Raw genomic sequence first — 15,471 nt, forward strand, 5'->3', positions numbered from 1 at the left:
CTATGGTAACGGCCCTGCGAGCTTCACTTCCGCCCGTTCACTTTTGCTGCAAATTTCAATCAAAATCTATGGCTGAATGCGGATTTTGATTGTTTGCAAACAGCCTAGAGAATTGGTTAGAAGGTAAATGTAAAACAGTTACAGATAACTTAAACCTCTTTAAGTAAAGAAGGAGAGAGGAGCGTCGTTTGATTATTTGTTTGGATTATGTCAAGCCACAACACAGCAGCAAGCAGGCTAGCTATTTTTCTTAAATTTTGGGTTGGTCTTGGGATCAGTTTAAAATTTGTTTTTTAAGTCAATGAAAATGAATGAGAAATTTAGTGGGTTGGGCCAACTTCCTTTCTTCCAAGCTTGTTCTTTTTTTGTAAGGTCTAGTAAGGATACTGCCCAGTAGTAGTTCAACGTAATTGATGATGGTTAAAATTAAGTCTACTCATCAATTCACCAATTTTTAACTCAATGTAAATCATTGATTGAAATTAAGTCTACTTATCAATTCACCAATTGTTCTGCGACGCGTCCTACAATGTCAATACAACCACCTTGATTCATTTTCAGAACGCTACCACCATGACTGCAGGTGCTGTTAGTGTACCAGTAATTGTTCCTTTGAGAGCCCCTCGTCCTGGAAAACCGAAAACTTCAATAGATACTCAAACCAAAATTGAAATAACATCAGGTATCCTTTTATCATTTATACCGATAATATGTATTGAGCATACGACGCATGACTGATGAACTTATACATTTTTAGATACCCCTGGTGCACAGATACATTTCACTATCAATGGATCGAAACCGGATCCGTTTCAACCATTAGGAAGTGAACGTTATACGTTGAAATATCGTGAGCCGATTATTCTTCCTCATGGTCGCGTTACTGTTAAAGCTATAGCTGTTTCAAAGTAAGTTCGCACTGCGGTAATACTTGAGACTATTTCAACTTGGCTCGAAGCAACGTCGAGTGGCCTAGCTCGGTCATTTTTGGTAGTCAATACCTCCTGACGTTAGTGTTAAAATGACTACTACTGCAGTAGGCTATTAGGGCAGCTGAACTAAAACATCGATTTCTAATCTATTTCAACCTCTTGAAGGATTGCCAAGAAGTCTTCTTTTACTGAAGTTGAATCAGAGAAAAGAGACTCCATTTTTTAAACAAATCAAGTTTAACAATATACTTCTATGCCTACAAGCTGAAATTATTTTCAAAAATCATAAGAAACATATCGATTTGTTCAACATGCAGATTACTTTTATCTATTCAACTCCTTTTTAAAGGGGACTTTTTGGCAATACATTTATTCGCAATCTCCTACAATGATGTAATTACTTGAAATTAAAGGGATGGAGTTCGTGAAAGTCACGTGGTTTCTAAAACATTTGATGTCGAATACATTGAACCTGAAAACATCTCAAATGGAAACGATGATGATAAAGGATTCCAAGAAGAAATGGATGGTTACACGGTTAGTTCAATCTCTATCAATACGGTACCGCACTATTTGTGTATCATCGATTTTTCAATTACAATTGTTTCATTTCACTTCAGTTTGATTCTCGTAAACACGCAAAGTCATTGATGAAGAAGTTGCTGAAGAGTAATCAAGCTTGGGCTGATTTGAATAAAACTGCAACGAAGAATGGTAAGCTGTCAAAACTGTATCTTGAATTGGTTCTTGGAAGAGAATCATCATTCTATATGAATTCAAATGATTTGTATCGTATAAACAGGAGTAAAGGGATCCAATTACCGACCACCCCAAGAGAAAGCCAGATTTCTTGATAGCCGTTTAGGATCCATATCTCATAAGGCAACATTTGGGGATAGTCGAGTTGATGACATGTCACACATACATGCAGAAGATGTCGATCCGTATTCGAGAAGTGAAAATAAAAGATGTCCTCCATCCGATGCTACACAAGTTTTGCGTCTCCAACGAGAAACAGATTTTCTCAAGTAAGATTTACCAGTAATCTCCAGCACAGTCAGAGCTAGTGCATGTACAATATTGTAACCTTTCTGAAAAATAGTAGCTAGCACTGATTTAATGTTGTGATATAGATAGCTAGATAGACATTCCAATCATCTTATATTATATAAACCCCTTATATCATATTATCTTTCTAGATGCATTTATTGTTTCTCACCTCGCCCTCAAGATCCTTATGCTCGTTTCTGTAATGTTTGTGGCAATCCGGTACCTCCATTGCCGCAGACTAAGATCGCGCCACCAGAACCCGGACAGGTAAGTACTTTACTTGTCATCATAGCCTGAAAACTACTTCGAATTGTTATTCAAAATTGAGTGTTCATTATTCTCATTTAAGGTTGGCATGTGTGTATTCTGTAAATCCGTTGTGCCTTTTAATGTTACTACATGTTTGGTATGTGAATCACCGATACCACCCCAGAATCAGCCTCAAGCCAGCATACGTTTGAAAGATCATCTGGTTTGTGTTGTATGCGGAACAGGTAATCCTTCAAATTTGAACACATGTGTCACCTGTGAATGCAAGCTGCCTGTTCAGACAACAGTAAGTAAACGTGTCTTGTGGGGGGGATTTTGTGAGAAGAGAGTTGTTCAATCAAAATGATGAAGTATTGAGTCTACCATACTATTGCCTTCAAACTTTATTTATTTATTCTTTTCTTTAGCAACTGCATGCTGGTTCTTCAGCACCACCATTACCAAATACAACTGATCGACTGATTTGCTGCAATAAATGTAAGCGGGTCAACAATCCAGATGCTAGATTTTGTGACTGGTGTGGTGCCAAGGTAGGCTTTTGATTTTAAACCATGAATATTAAAAAAACCTATACAATTAATTCAGGTTTTACTAAATGATTTTTCATTGACTTTTCAGCCAGCAGTCGTGATGAGAAATTTGGTCTGCTCCAAGTGTACTGCCAACAATCAACCTTATGCCCAATTTTGCGGTTCTTGTGGAATCAAATTAGAACCCCCAAGACGTGAAGACATGCGGTATGTTAGAGTTTTAATGCAGATATTCACATTCAAACACACATAGTGACAAACACTGCTCTCTCAAAGATTGAAATGATCGATTGAGTTGGATTTAACAGTTTGCTGTGTTCATTAACTTGCACTTGTTCGTTCAGGAATCCACTGAAACATGGAGTTACTGTTGAAACGCTCAGGTTTGAATCTATATTCTACACATTTCATTTAAGCATGTATCATATTATATCCTACATTTAAGAAATTCTGGTCATTTTCATAATCATTCATTGTATGCGATAAACAGGTGCAGATCAAGGGGGTCTTACGATATCTTGTTTTTGTCACAAAAAAATTCAAATCACTTCTGACTTGTCTAAATTGTCTTGCATTCATTCTTTAGTGGTTCTCATTGGATTGGCATCCAGTGCAAAATGTTTCCTTTTCAAATTTGTAAGACCCTTAAATCTGTCTGTGAATCTAATTTTGGTGAAGCAAATTTTCTGATAACATTCTTGGTGTTTGTCCAGACATGCTCATTAATTTGTCGGAAGAATAATGATTTGCCTAAATATATATTTCATTCCATGTTACAATAGATCATCATCACCCTGTAAATCACAGCAATTATAGCTTGTTAGATGATTGTGGCTTCAGAATTATCTAGCCTTACAAAATAATATAGGCTAGATTGAAACTTGTATTTCAAATACTTTTCTTTATACTGTTACAAGCCAGCGCTTTTAACCTTAGTGCCTGTTCTATTGCTTTTGTCTAGTAGTTTCTTATACAAGGTTACAATGTAGTTTGTTATTGTAATTTCATAAAACTTGATTTCTATATCAGTCATATGCATGATATGTATTGCTTCTATTGCATGATAATTAGCCCCATTTACACTAGGTTCTTTACCGTGGGGCGACACTATTATTGTTTAGGTTGTACGGTCATTACATACACGGGAAATGTCTAGTGTAAATGAGGAGATAATATGTCTTAAATCACTTTAATTAAAGAGTTTTGAATATTCTTTTCTAGAAATAGTGGAGTGAGTCTCAATATTAGTGATGTAAGTAGACAGAATACTGAGATTTTTGCATAACATTATTTTGCTTGACATACATGTGCATGTTCTTACCATTTTTTAGACAAAATCTACCCAACCCCAGTGGCTTCCAGTTTCGCTTCCGACACCAAATGAGTTATATAAAGCTCGAGTTGATGTACAGACACAAACTGTAGGATTGTTCTTTAAATCTGACAAAGAGCTATCTCATCAAATCATGGAAGAACAAGAAAAGATTGCGTACGAAAAATTGATGCGCGATCGAAAACCATTGATGACTGCTGTCAGTCCTGGAAGAGGTATTGTTACATTTTCCTTTGTACCGTCAAAACTTTTTATCTTGAGGATTAAACTCATTTAATTGTTGAAATTTTTTCAGGATATTGGAGGAAACAGATGGATCATATCTGTACCCATCTGCGTGCTCACACTCAAAATGATGCTCAGTTTAGAGCGCTGATCGGTGAGCCTAGAATGGGAAAGGTAAATAGATGACTTAACTCACTTTCATTCAGCTAAGATGCTTTGAACTTTCCCAAAGTATCACAAGTAAATACGATTGATGTAGACCTAGTTGATAGTTAAAATGATGTGTTGTATTTCAGTTAATCAATACTATGGTCCAAGAGGATGGTTATGAACTTTCTCTCACAATCAACTTTGCTCTGAGAGGCAACAAAGATCCATTAACTGGCAAACCATTCAATATTTCTAAGGGTGAATTCTTGAGCACTGTCACTAACAGGCGTGCTAGTATTGACTCATTTAGAAGTGAATCCACTGTCGGTAAGTTATAAAGTTTGCTACATCTTTTCCTATGAAAATTTTGGGTTTGAATCAAAACTGGTCACTGAAATTAATGGTTATCTGTTTACAGCTAGTTATACTAGTGGGAAGAGAAGAACACGGAAAAAGAAAAAACCTGTGAAGAAAGAAGATGATGATGAAACTGTAAGATTTTTTCCATTATTCGTTATTTAAGTCGACAATAATCAATTTCCACACAACACTTTCCAGTTTTCTACGATTCTTTATATTACATTTTATACGATTTTCAGAAAATGAATAAAGCGCTTATTAAAGAAGTTGGTAAGAATGGTGAAGGTCGAATTGACGAAGTACAAAGATTAATTGATGAGGTATTTAACTCTAAAAAAAATTCAATCATATTTATTTACATTTAGGAGTGTGAACTAAATGTATATTTTATGCAATGTAGGGTGCCGATGCTAAAGTTGCTGTAACAAAAGAGAATATACCCGTTTTGATATATGCTGTTATGAATAAACACATAGATGCTGTTCCTGTACTTGTTCAAAATGGTTCCGATGTCAATGAAAAGAGTCCTTTGTAAGTTTGGATTTGTTCGTAAATATCGAACACTCTTTTGCTACTTCAAATATCAAATATAAACATTCAAATTTTATTTTAGCCGAGGCAATACTGCGTTACATGAAGCTGTCAGTTTGGGACCTGTCGGCGCAAAAATCATTGATAATTTATTACAGTAAGTTAAACTTTTCCTAGATAATCGATAATTATAGGGATGGAGGTCAGATTTATCTCATTTATGTCGATAGTAGGGTTCATCTGTACTTTTGACGATTTTTTGAAGAAGTTATAATGTTTTTTTACAGATGTGGAGCCAATCAAAAGAAGAAGAATGATCGTGGAGAAACAGCTTATGACCTAGCGGTTAAGAGTGGCTATGAGGATTTGATAAAAAAATTTACATCGAGTTTAGGACAAACACAGCTGGATAAAATGATGAGGCCTAAAACAGCTGAAGTTGATGACGATTTTTGATGAAATGAGAATAGAGGGATAGTTTTAATTTCCCTTGATAAAACAATGGTTTGAATTATGTTTAAAATTCAACCGAGTTAAATTGATCTGTAAAGAAATGTGAGAATTTTGGAATTTTATCGTGTCAATGACATTTCCATCCATGATCAATTGATGTTTGTGTAAATAGACTTATTATTTCAATTATCTATATTATATTTATTTACTTGTATTTGTATGAAGTATACAATTTTATATTATTAGTTAATTTATTAAAAACTCATTGAATTATGATTACAAATGCCAAAGTGCAATGGTATGCATGACATATCAGTTTATATTGTAGGTGCCTTCACTTATTACACATTCGATGGAAATTATTTTTATATATGTCTTTAGTCAAAAAGAATTTGCCCTTATAATGTCTTAGGTATAATGACTGTAGATTATTGTATTTGAACATTTGATGGTCTAGATTGCTCAGAGTCAGAATAGTGATAGAATGTGCTTTAGTAAACGTAATCATGAAAAGTAGTAATTTTATATACATGTTATCGCAATTCATAAATTCACTGTGATAAGGATTAACCGCACGGATCCATTCATTCATTCATGATTCATTCAATAAATATTATACTCATTTGTCCCCTATCTGCAATGTTTAACTTTTTATTTTTTGGGTGCTTTCAGACCAAATAAGCGAGTTTCTGCTATTGGTTGTGGTATTCGTGGACCGATCACTTAATAAAATGAATCAGGACTGGGGAGTGACCTATTAACATTCTAATTACGAGTTGGTGAACAAAGGCCTTTTTATGAACACTCGATTAGTATATTCGAGTATGCAAAACGTTTTTATGAGCATGGATTATGTCATAATCCGTCATTTTTATGAACATTGGTTATCATAATTATTTAGCATACTCAGCATACTCGCTCGGCGAGCAAGTATGCCGATTATCTAATCCAACCGATATGGTGTTCTCGGTAGAAGTCGCTGCTGAGTAGGCCATAATTGAATAATTTCTACCTGGCGTTTTTATCAACCAACATACCCGGTTATGCTAATTGACACTAATCGGCTATATAATCTAAATAGCTAATCTATTTCGATTTTGCTGGTTCATAAAAAGGCCTCATCTTCGAAGCCGAATCTGGAATGTCGTACCTTGGATATTTATGGAGCCATCCTCCATACATTGTATATACTAGAATATTTACCGTCGCGTGCTGCCACCTAGCAATCAGAGTTTGTTTACATATGGCGGTCAAGATCAACAAGAATGGGTAAAGAATCGAATGATACTGTGCAATATCACGCTAGACTCGACAAAACACCAGAACCCCGTGTTTTTGAACACCTAGATATCGAAGACAAACGTGCATTGTGTAATTTAAGAACAGCTGGTTCGGGCTACCGCTCGAAACTCGCATCATTGAGAGATGAAATCGATGAAAAGTGAGTTTTTGTTGAGACGTTCAACTTATCTTTTTTTTCTTAAAATGATATATGAATTTCAATACTGCGTCGTTTCTACCTTGAACATTTTCTAATCCGTACGTATAACATATATAGTTAAACAGTCCTAATGGGCTGGCTAACAACTATAGTAGGCCTATACGTTCAGACTCGTAGAGCGCGGCCCTGCTGGTGCCCCGGTGGTGGGGAACCCCCTGCAAAAATTTTTAGTTTTGCTCATTTTATGAACTGAGCCAAATTTTCAAACTTTTTCTTGGGGAGACCCTGCTCAGTACCAACAGAATTATGAATATGAACCCACCTGCATACTTCCCACACTGTAAATATGGGACTGATGTTCATTTACCAAAAAATCAATAGGCCTATATGGTGTTTTGGAACGGTGGTTTAGTAAAATCATGCTTCATTTTTATAAGCAATTCATGAATTCATGAAAACATTTTATGCTTAATATTCTTACAGGCTACTTGTAAATTATTCTTCTATTATTTAGTTGAGCTATTGTAAATTATTAATACGGTTTGTAAAATGTTTATTTATATGCATGATAATGCTTTGGTATAGGTTGGCTCAGGTTTTTTTAATACTTAAAGCCTTTTGACTTATTTCAATACTGCTGCTGGTATTTACTCTGTTGGTTGAACGAGTTTCCTTATATAATAGCCTATCACTCACTCTATCAGCTAGAATTTAGTCTCAACTTTCACCACTAGATGGTAGCACGAGTTGTTTTTAGTATCTATTATGTGGCAGTTTTTCATGCGCGCATGCCGGCATCGTTTTGTAAAGCTTATTAAAGATAAATTTGATTGACTGTCGTCGGATGATAGCGAATTAAGACCTGCGCAAATTCACTTCACGCATTGTCAAACAGCTAATGCTATTACCGACGAATGATGTCAAATACTCTCGAAGATTACCACCGTACAATTGTGGCCGGTGAAGTCCTAACACCGCCGCGTGAATACAAAACAAAGTGTCTCTCAAATCAGCCAGAAAATATCCGTTGTACACGTTGATTACGGCTAATTTAAATAAGCCCTTTTGCAGCAATGGCGAGATAATTGGATGATTATAGTGGCCGGAAAATTTCGTCGATATTAATTCATCGATTTCGCTTATCGCACGCAATCCTGTCAAAGACGCGCATTGATATCAGGCGCGCGCAGATCACAGTGAGGAACGCGAGACGAAATATCGTCGATTCGCGTAAATGAGTGGCATCATATGTGCGATCATGATTAATGTAAATTTGTTCACAGATCACAAGCGCGTTGATGAACGGTTATTACATGTGTCGGGTAAACTTACCCTGAGGCCGACGCACAAAATTTCACTGCTCGGTGTACAGGAATGAGAACATCGATTTCGATCCCTAGAAATAAACTTGAAATTGGATCCTTTGAAAAAATTTTGAAATTGAGAAAGATTTGAAAACTTTCTCAATTGATATTTAACTCGATTGTAAGCTTTTGTAATCGGATTGGCTCGTATGTGAAAATATCCGATCTAGAAATCAAATCACAGTCAGGTTACCGACTAATTATAGCATATAATGAATTATATGAAAATCCAATTTGCTTCAAATTTTAAAAGCTATTATATTGGCACATTTTCTTGTTGGCCCCTGGCAAAAAATGCCTCTGTGTGATTCTACATCTGGTACAGCTGTTTGATAAATAGTTTCCATATACTCCAGACTCAGATAATCATTCAATGTATATCTATATGGCAGCAGGTGTTTATATCAGTACTAGACTGCTGTGGAATATTGTAGTAGTACGCACTGCTGTAGATATCCATATATGTATGAAGGCCCCTATGGGTAATTCATGAAAAGAGCCACATGGATAGTATTCTTGGCATTAAAAAAAATTAGTACACCTTAGGGACAAGTTTCATATACTGGTATCAACTTGAACCCAGGATTTAGTTTGTAAGTACATCATTAGCTCGTATGATTAGTGTCTTTGAATGTTATTTGCAATAATCCTTTTCTTTCTGAGATTTCAATCACACGGGCTCGTATTTGAAGTTTTGGGGTCAACTGTTGCTTAGTTCATCCAGTATCCTTGAAGTTTGGGGTGAACTGTAGCTTAGATCATCCAGTTTCAGAGATACTGGATGATATAAGCTATAGTTTACCCCCAAATTCAAATACGAGCCCTGTGATTTCAATGAAATGAACTGTGGATGTATAAACTAGTATGTCCATGATTGAGCAGAGTTAAATTTGATTCATTAGCCTATCGGTATTTCTACAGCTTTTAAAGGCATCTCGCAGAAGTCTATTACACCAATGGCAGTGACCCCAACACATCAGCAATGTTCCATATAGACCAACATTGAAGGATTTCGAAAAATTCTGCATTCTATTACTTTTGATTTTCCACCCTTTGTTCATCGATGAAGTCTTCAGTTTCCCAATAGATGACAATTTCTGTTCTAATATTTTGACCGGATATGAAATGGTATAGGCCTAGGTCTAATAGTATAAATGGGTGGAGTGAAAAATGACTAACGAGTCATATTGATTTCAGTATTATTAATCATCACTACACACATATACACTGATATGCATATTCATAAAGCTATCCATAAAAACTGAATCATGTCATCATGTGCGGCTGCGACACTAAAGCCTCACTCGCTTAATCTGGACATTTTTGCCTTATGTTTCCTGTACAAATAGGTTAGTAAAGCACTAAAAAGATAGTTGGAATATAAAATTGTATGTTGAGGTGGCATGGTACAGACCCATTGATGCGCTGTTATTCCTCTATTCATTAGAACCTTAATTAGGAATGTTAGCGGAGATGATGAGCTTTGATATTTATTAATGACCATGTGAAAAACTTGTCTTCCGGTGATTCACGATGATAAATAACGTCAGAATGTCCGGATTCTTTGTGAATGCTTCTTCACCTGGAATGAAGCTTTAAAAAGAGTCGTCACATAGATTAACCCTCTCCACACCAAATGCTATTTTCTGAGTACTATTTTCCTGGACATAACATGTGGACATCTTCACAACTTCAGAGCAGCTTTCTAAATCTAGGCTACTTGTTAAAAGCAGTAAGGTTTTTGTTGGTTGTCTAGAGATAAATTTTCTGAATATTCAACTTTTAGAACTTGTGTCAAATATTGCTTTATTGATCCGTAATACTATATGATTGATATGATACAATTTATTGTCGACAATATTAAGCAATATATGTGTTATATTTCAAGGCATCAATAAACTTTCGAGTTAGTTTTCTCGTGTAAATGAAATGCTGCTCGCCGGCGTTAATTATCTTTTCGTAGAAATTATCATGAATTCAAATATGAAGTGTTCATTCATTGGTCGAAACACACGTAATCAAACCGTCATTAGTCGGATCTTCGAGAGACGGAAAAAAAAAAACGTTCACGAAATTCCAATTGATGTCGGATTAAGCAGTATTTTGCTTTATCGCTTGTTTGCAGGTGGCTACGCAGTGATTTATTCTTCGAATGCCCGCTATTATCATCCGTCGTATTCCAATACATGCTAAGTTTAGAGCTTCTGCATATTTATAGTCGCTGATCACTCTCTTCATCGACTGACGAACGGGAGGCAAATCCGCTCTCTCATCGTCGACTTCTATTGTCGCGTATTCTTACGCGTAATTGTTGCCTTCATTATATTATATTTAGTCGATCGAAGTGATTTAGATAACCCGTCATTACGGTCGGTAATTTTATGGACGTACGCGTGTGTATTGAGCTGATATCCGCAAATATTTATTCATAGCTTCATTCGATTTAGTTTTTGGTTTATTCATTTTAGAGCCCGTGGTTCGAGGGAAGTTAAATGGTCAATAATTCTGATTACATTGTCTGGCCTCAGTCAATATTTTCGTTATGGTATTTTATTATATAGGAACAACGCAATTTTTCATTTCAACACGTCATAGCAGTGAATCAAATCCAGTTACGCACCCGGTATCAGGTGGAATGGGATTTTTCACAGTTGTTACTTTTCTTGACTTACCCTAAAAAGGCATTGAAATAAATTGGAAAATCGTGAACTTTCTAATTTTTCTTAAATCGTTTTCAATTTTTCTTTTATCTTTCTTTTTGGATTTTACTATTTTTTCACATCCCTGCACAGAGAATTTCTCATCTTTGCTTCATTCTGAAACAGTCGATTTTTATATGCAAGTGCTGGGAAATAATTGACAATTATTCATTGGAACTTATTGGAAACGGATATGGTTTTATCATATGTAATTTATCCACCACCAGGCTTTGAAAAAACCTTGTGGATCAGAATGTGAACATATAACTAGGAATAGAATATCCTTACAGAGATGTATCGCTATCAAATGAATGTTATAAGTGTTATACAGAGAAATACGTCAGTTCAGTAAGAAATATACTTAATGACTACTTTGTAAACGAATAGATAATTAGAATTGTCTTTGAATTAATTACCTAATTGAATATTTGAATATATATGATTAGTCAACCGACTTGTCAAATAGACGAGAAACTATTTAATTCACGTAAAGAATGAAACCGACAATCAAAGAAAAACGATTAGAGGATTTTTTAATGGCTCATAGCTTATGAGTTAAAACGTCAAAATTGTCTTACAGTTTTTCTTTGATTGCGGGTTTTATTCTGATTGAGAAGTAATATTAAAAACTTCTTTTTTTTTTAGAGAAAAGCAACTGGACCAGGAGCGTACGATTCGAAAAAAACTCGAAGAAAAGTTGAACAATTCCAGTCTTCGTGATGTATATAACAGCGAAGAAGTGAACGAAGAACTTCGTCAACGCTTACCGCGAGCTAATAAGAATTTGAAATTTTCATTAGAAATGGACGACGTTGACCTTAATACGAGGCCCAGGTACGAACACAGCATTTATTGAGGTCTACCCCTTTGAATCTTGGATGTCTGTGATTTCGCCGCAATCAATCAGTAGCCCTGTTGATGCTCATCATGCTATTCTATTCCCAGTAATTATAAAGCGATGATTTTGTCAGAAGCTCAATGTCAGATCTGGAGAGAATCCGAGTTGAGCCCGGCGCATTTCAATATTCAAATTAACGTGTTGGCAAAAATTGGCTGCTGTCACGTTGATTATTACAGTGCAAATAGAGTATCTTCACTGTAGATAATAATAATCCTGATCTCTCAAGCCGTAGAATGATAGCTGCGTGAACATTTCATCCCTAACGTCAAATCCTCTTTCAACACAAAGCAATCAGTCAAATGTGTCTTTAAGCTTCTGAGATGGAAACGATGATCATCGCGAGGAAGTAAAATCCTGACTGATTCGCTGTCTATCTGAAGACATCGCTGTCGGTTTGTTACCGCTTTTGACCAAGTCCCTGTACTGGGATGTTTGGTTGGAAATCCTCGACTTAACGATGGTTTATGGCAGTAAGCAAGCAAAATTAGGGCATGTCACTGGCTTAAGATTGCTTCAAAAGGGGCAACCCCTGTAGCCTGTTTTAAGGGATCATTATTTGTAGATGAATACTAATAGACATATAGCAGTGTATCCTATACTTCTTGAAATGGAATGGAATGCTCGGTTTTTGAAAAAGCGTTATTTTCTTGGAACTAATAGTTGTGAATGTGACACGTTTTCAATTGATTTCAGTAGCCTCAGTCCAGACAGTTATATGAGAGATGTTGAAGAACACATTCGTAAAGTCCAGACAAGAACTGAACAAGCCGTTGCTTCAAAAAGAGGTAACATTTTCTGAATAGAAATTCACTTTTGGGTTCAATTAAAATTGTGGGATTGGGTCCTGCTGCGCCTGCTTTAATTGGTTTGCTAGTCAACTTGAATGTTGAAAATGATTTAAATGCTTTGCATCTGGAATTGTTATGCATGATCCTTTTACCAGTGGTATGATAATTTATTATTGAGACAACAGACTGTCATCACAGGCCCCTCAATATATGCGCTAACATGAAATTTCCTAACAGCACTTTTAAAGCTCTTCACCATCTGGTTAAATGCATACAACATATCGGTTTCTGGCTCTTGAACTAGAATTCTCCATTTCAAAGTCTAATTTCACTATGATTAGCATAATACGGCTAATTAATTTCAGTACTTGATAAAATGCAGCCCTTTCACTGTTCTGAACTTGTGTTAAGAATTTCATTAAAGCCCAACGCATCCTTTCCCGGTTTTTGTCGAATCATCTACCGTGATCTTTTGATGATGTAGCGCCGTTTTTCATTTTCAGATGCTGGGGCCAGTAAAAAGTTATACAATCAGACATACGATGATTTCAATCATTCGGAAGATGAACGGTCACAAAATGAACAGAGAAGTAAACATGATAATCAACATCGTGGTCAGGGAAACTATCCTGCTTTCTATCCTCCTGCTCCTGGTAGGATATACTCTTTCTGCTTTCACTTCATTCACTTCTGATGAAGTTATACAGAAGATATTGAATTTCGAGAATTCTTTCGGCCGCAAAGTTTGGCATCAAATCTGTCTGTTATTACTACAACCTAGTTCAAGCTGTTTTTTATATCAAATGGTTTAGGACTTTTTGAAAATCACTCCGATTCCACTATATTAACGCGGGTGTCTGTGGTGGTTTAGCTATGGGTAATGGTTGCTTTTGCGTTGTGGGAATCACATATTATTATCGAATCCTAGTCTGATGTATTGAATTGTTGAACTATTTATCAAATCTTTAAATGAACCGTTTTTAAAAACATTGAAAAATTTCCTTTAAAATGGTTTAGTGTCACTATTAGCTATTTTGGATTTTGTATTGATGCTGAAAAAAAAAATCTGGTTAGAGGATATCATCTTAAATAACCGTATTTATTGCATGTTCGTCGTCATTTGTCAACATTTTCCAGGTTTTCTACCAATGTACAACTATGCAACAGCACCAATGGCCACACCCACATACTACATGCCTGCTCCAGCACCAGCCTATCCAATGATGGCTGGGCATATGCCTCCACAGATGGCAGGTGGACCAGGCCCATTTGCAGCCTCTACGCCGACGAAAGGATCATCAGGACCAGCAATGACTGTTGGTCCGGCAACTTCAACCCCAGATCACAAAGCTTATGCTACACTTTCTGACACAGGGTACTATTCTGCAGTTAGTCCAGATTCCGTAACGCCAGTTCACACTTCAGGTATTCAGATTTTCCATTTGATCACGCTGTGCAGCTACCCTTTACACCTCTTGTGAAATTATCTACACCGCATGCAAATTCTTGTCATTGATGACCTATGAATTAAGAAACAAAAACAATGCATCTTACTTACAAGCGGGGTGTCACAAGTTTATAACAGCCTAGATTTTTATGCTGTGAACTATGCTCATATTTCAATTTAAACTGTTATGATATACTGGCATGCAATTATATGTCACATATGCTAATAATTCACTAAATGCAATTCTCGGTAAAATCTATATTTCAGCTCAATTTACACCATCACCAGGTTACGGAGGTGCTGGAACAGAAGAAAATGGTATAGCTTCAGTTAATTCACTGGAAAAAGGAAGAGCAAAGAATATGTCTGCAACTGTAAGAGGAGAAGCCAATGCTAGTACAGTAAATAGTGCCAACATGATGTATGCTGGTATTGATCATAACAAGCAGATCAGTCTGCTATTACAGGAAATTGATAAGCTCAAAAGCCAAAACAAAAAGGTATGAATCTACATGTTATTGATAAACTTGAGTGTCTACTACCAGAACGTCTTGGCTTCTTACATTTTTATATGCGTTTCTTTTATATTTGATCATCAGTTGTCTGGCTCTCTTACATTATAGTTGGCTGATCAATTGGCTGAAGCTGAAAAAGACTTCGCTAACATCAAATTAGCTACAGAAACTAGAGATTTGGAAGCGGAGTCTAAGATAGCTGCCAAAGTTGCAGGTAGATGTATTTGAAATATCTTTTATGATATGATATTCTTTTTTGAGTGTTTATTTTCACCGTTTTCATGAATTTTCAGCCGTAATCGAAGAGATTTACCGCGCTCAAAAAGAACGGGATGCAGCGATTATGAATCGATTGCGCGTCGCAAACGAAGAAAGAGATGCCGCAATCGACAGAATGAAGAAGCTCGAAAAAGATGGGTGAGAAATCTTCAACTTCTATTTTCCCTGAGTTTCATACAATCATACAAGCTAAAAGATTACAA

The 15,471-nt window shown here is 36.0% G+C and overlaps 2 protein-coding genes across 6 annotated transcripts in view; both read left to right on the top strand.

Moving 5' to 3' along the window:
- The first annotated feature begins 8 nt into the window (after positions 1-8).
- LOC141901805 (double zinc ribbon and ankyrin repeat-containing protein 1-like) lies at positions 9-6,460 on the top strand. 2 transcript variants are annotated; one of them, XM_074789292.1, is made up of 20 exons: positions 9-123; positions 562-682; positions 758-908; positions 1,346-1,469; positions 1,553-1,646; positions 1,735-1,960; positions 2,132-2,249; positions 2,332-2,538; positions 2,660-2,782; positions 2,871-2,989; positions 3,127-3,165; positions 4,004-4,034; positions 4,114-4,330; positions 4,411-4,514; positions 4,637-4,817; positions 4,909-4,982; positions 5,090-5,170; positions 5,251-5,381; positions 5,464-5,538; positions 5,669-6,460. In XM_074789292.1, exons 2-20 carry the CDS (start codon positions 574-576, stop codon positions 5,835-5,837), a joined length of 2,373 nt encoding a protein of 790 aa, XP_074645393.1. In that variant the 5' UTR covers positions 9-123; positions 562-573; the 3' UTR covers positions 5,838-6,460. The 2 variants fall into 2 exon arrangements, with proteins under 2 accessions (XP_074645393.1, XP_074645402.1); XM_074789301.1 differs by lacking the exon at positions 3,127-3,165.
- A 617-nt stretch (positions 6,461-7,077) lies between these two features.
- Positions 7,078-15,471, top strand: part of LOC141904065 (mirror-image polydactyly gene 1 protein-like) — a 45,785-nt gene continuing 37,391 nt past the window's right edge. Inside the window, exons 1-9 of one of the 4 annotated variants that reach the window (XM_074792538.1) lie at positions 7,202-7,275; positions 7,790-7,815; positions 11,984-12,172; positions 12,933-13,024; positions 13,531-13,680; positions 14,165-14,452; positions 14,742-14,974; positions 15,098-15,203; positions 15,283-15,406. In XM_074792538.1, coding sequence (XP_074648639.1) covers positions 12,141-12,172; positions 12,933-13,024; positions 13,531-13,680; positions 14,165-14,452; positions 14,742-14,974; positions 15,098-15,203; positions 15,283-15,406 — 1,025 coding nt within the window. In that variant the 5' untranslated portion in view covers positions 7,202-7,275; positions 7,790-7,815; positions 11,984-12,140. Of the gene's footprint in view, positions 7,276-7,789; positions 7,816-11,983; positions 12,173-12,932; positions 13,025-13,530; positions 13,681-14,164; positions 14,453-14,741; positions 14,975-15,097; positions 15,204-15,282; positions 15,407-15,471 lie in introns of all 4 variants that reach the window. The other 3 variants (XM_074792517.1, XM_074792525.1, XM_074792533.1) reach the window with 3 other exon arrangements.

The sequence above is a fragment of the Tubulanus polymorphus genome, chromosome 1 (assembly GCF_964204645.1).
Source record: "Tubulanus polymorphus chromosome 1, tnTubPoly1.2, whole genome shotgun sequence".
NCBI lineage: Eukaryota > Metazoa > Nemertea > Palaeonemertea > Tubulaniformes > Tubulanidae > Tubulanus > Tubulanus polymorphus.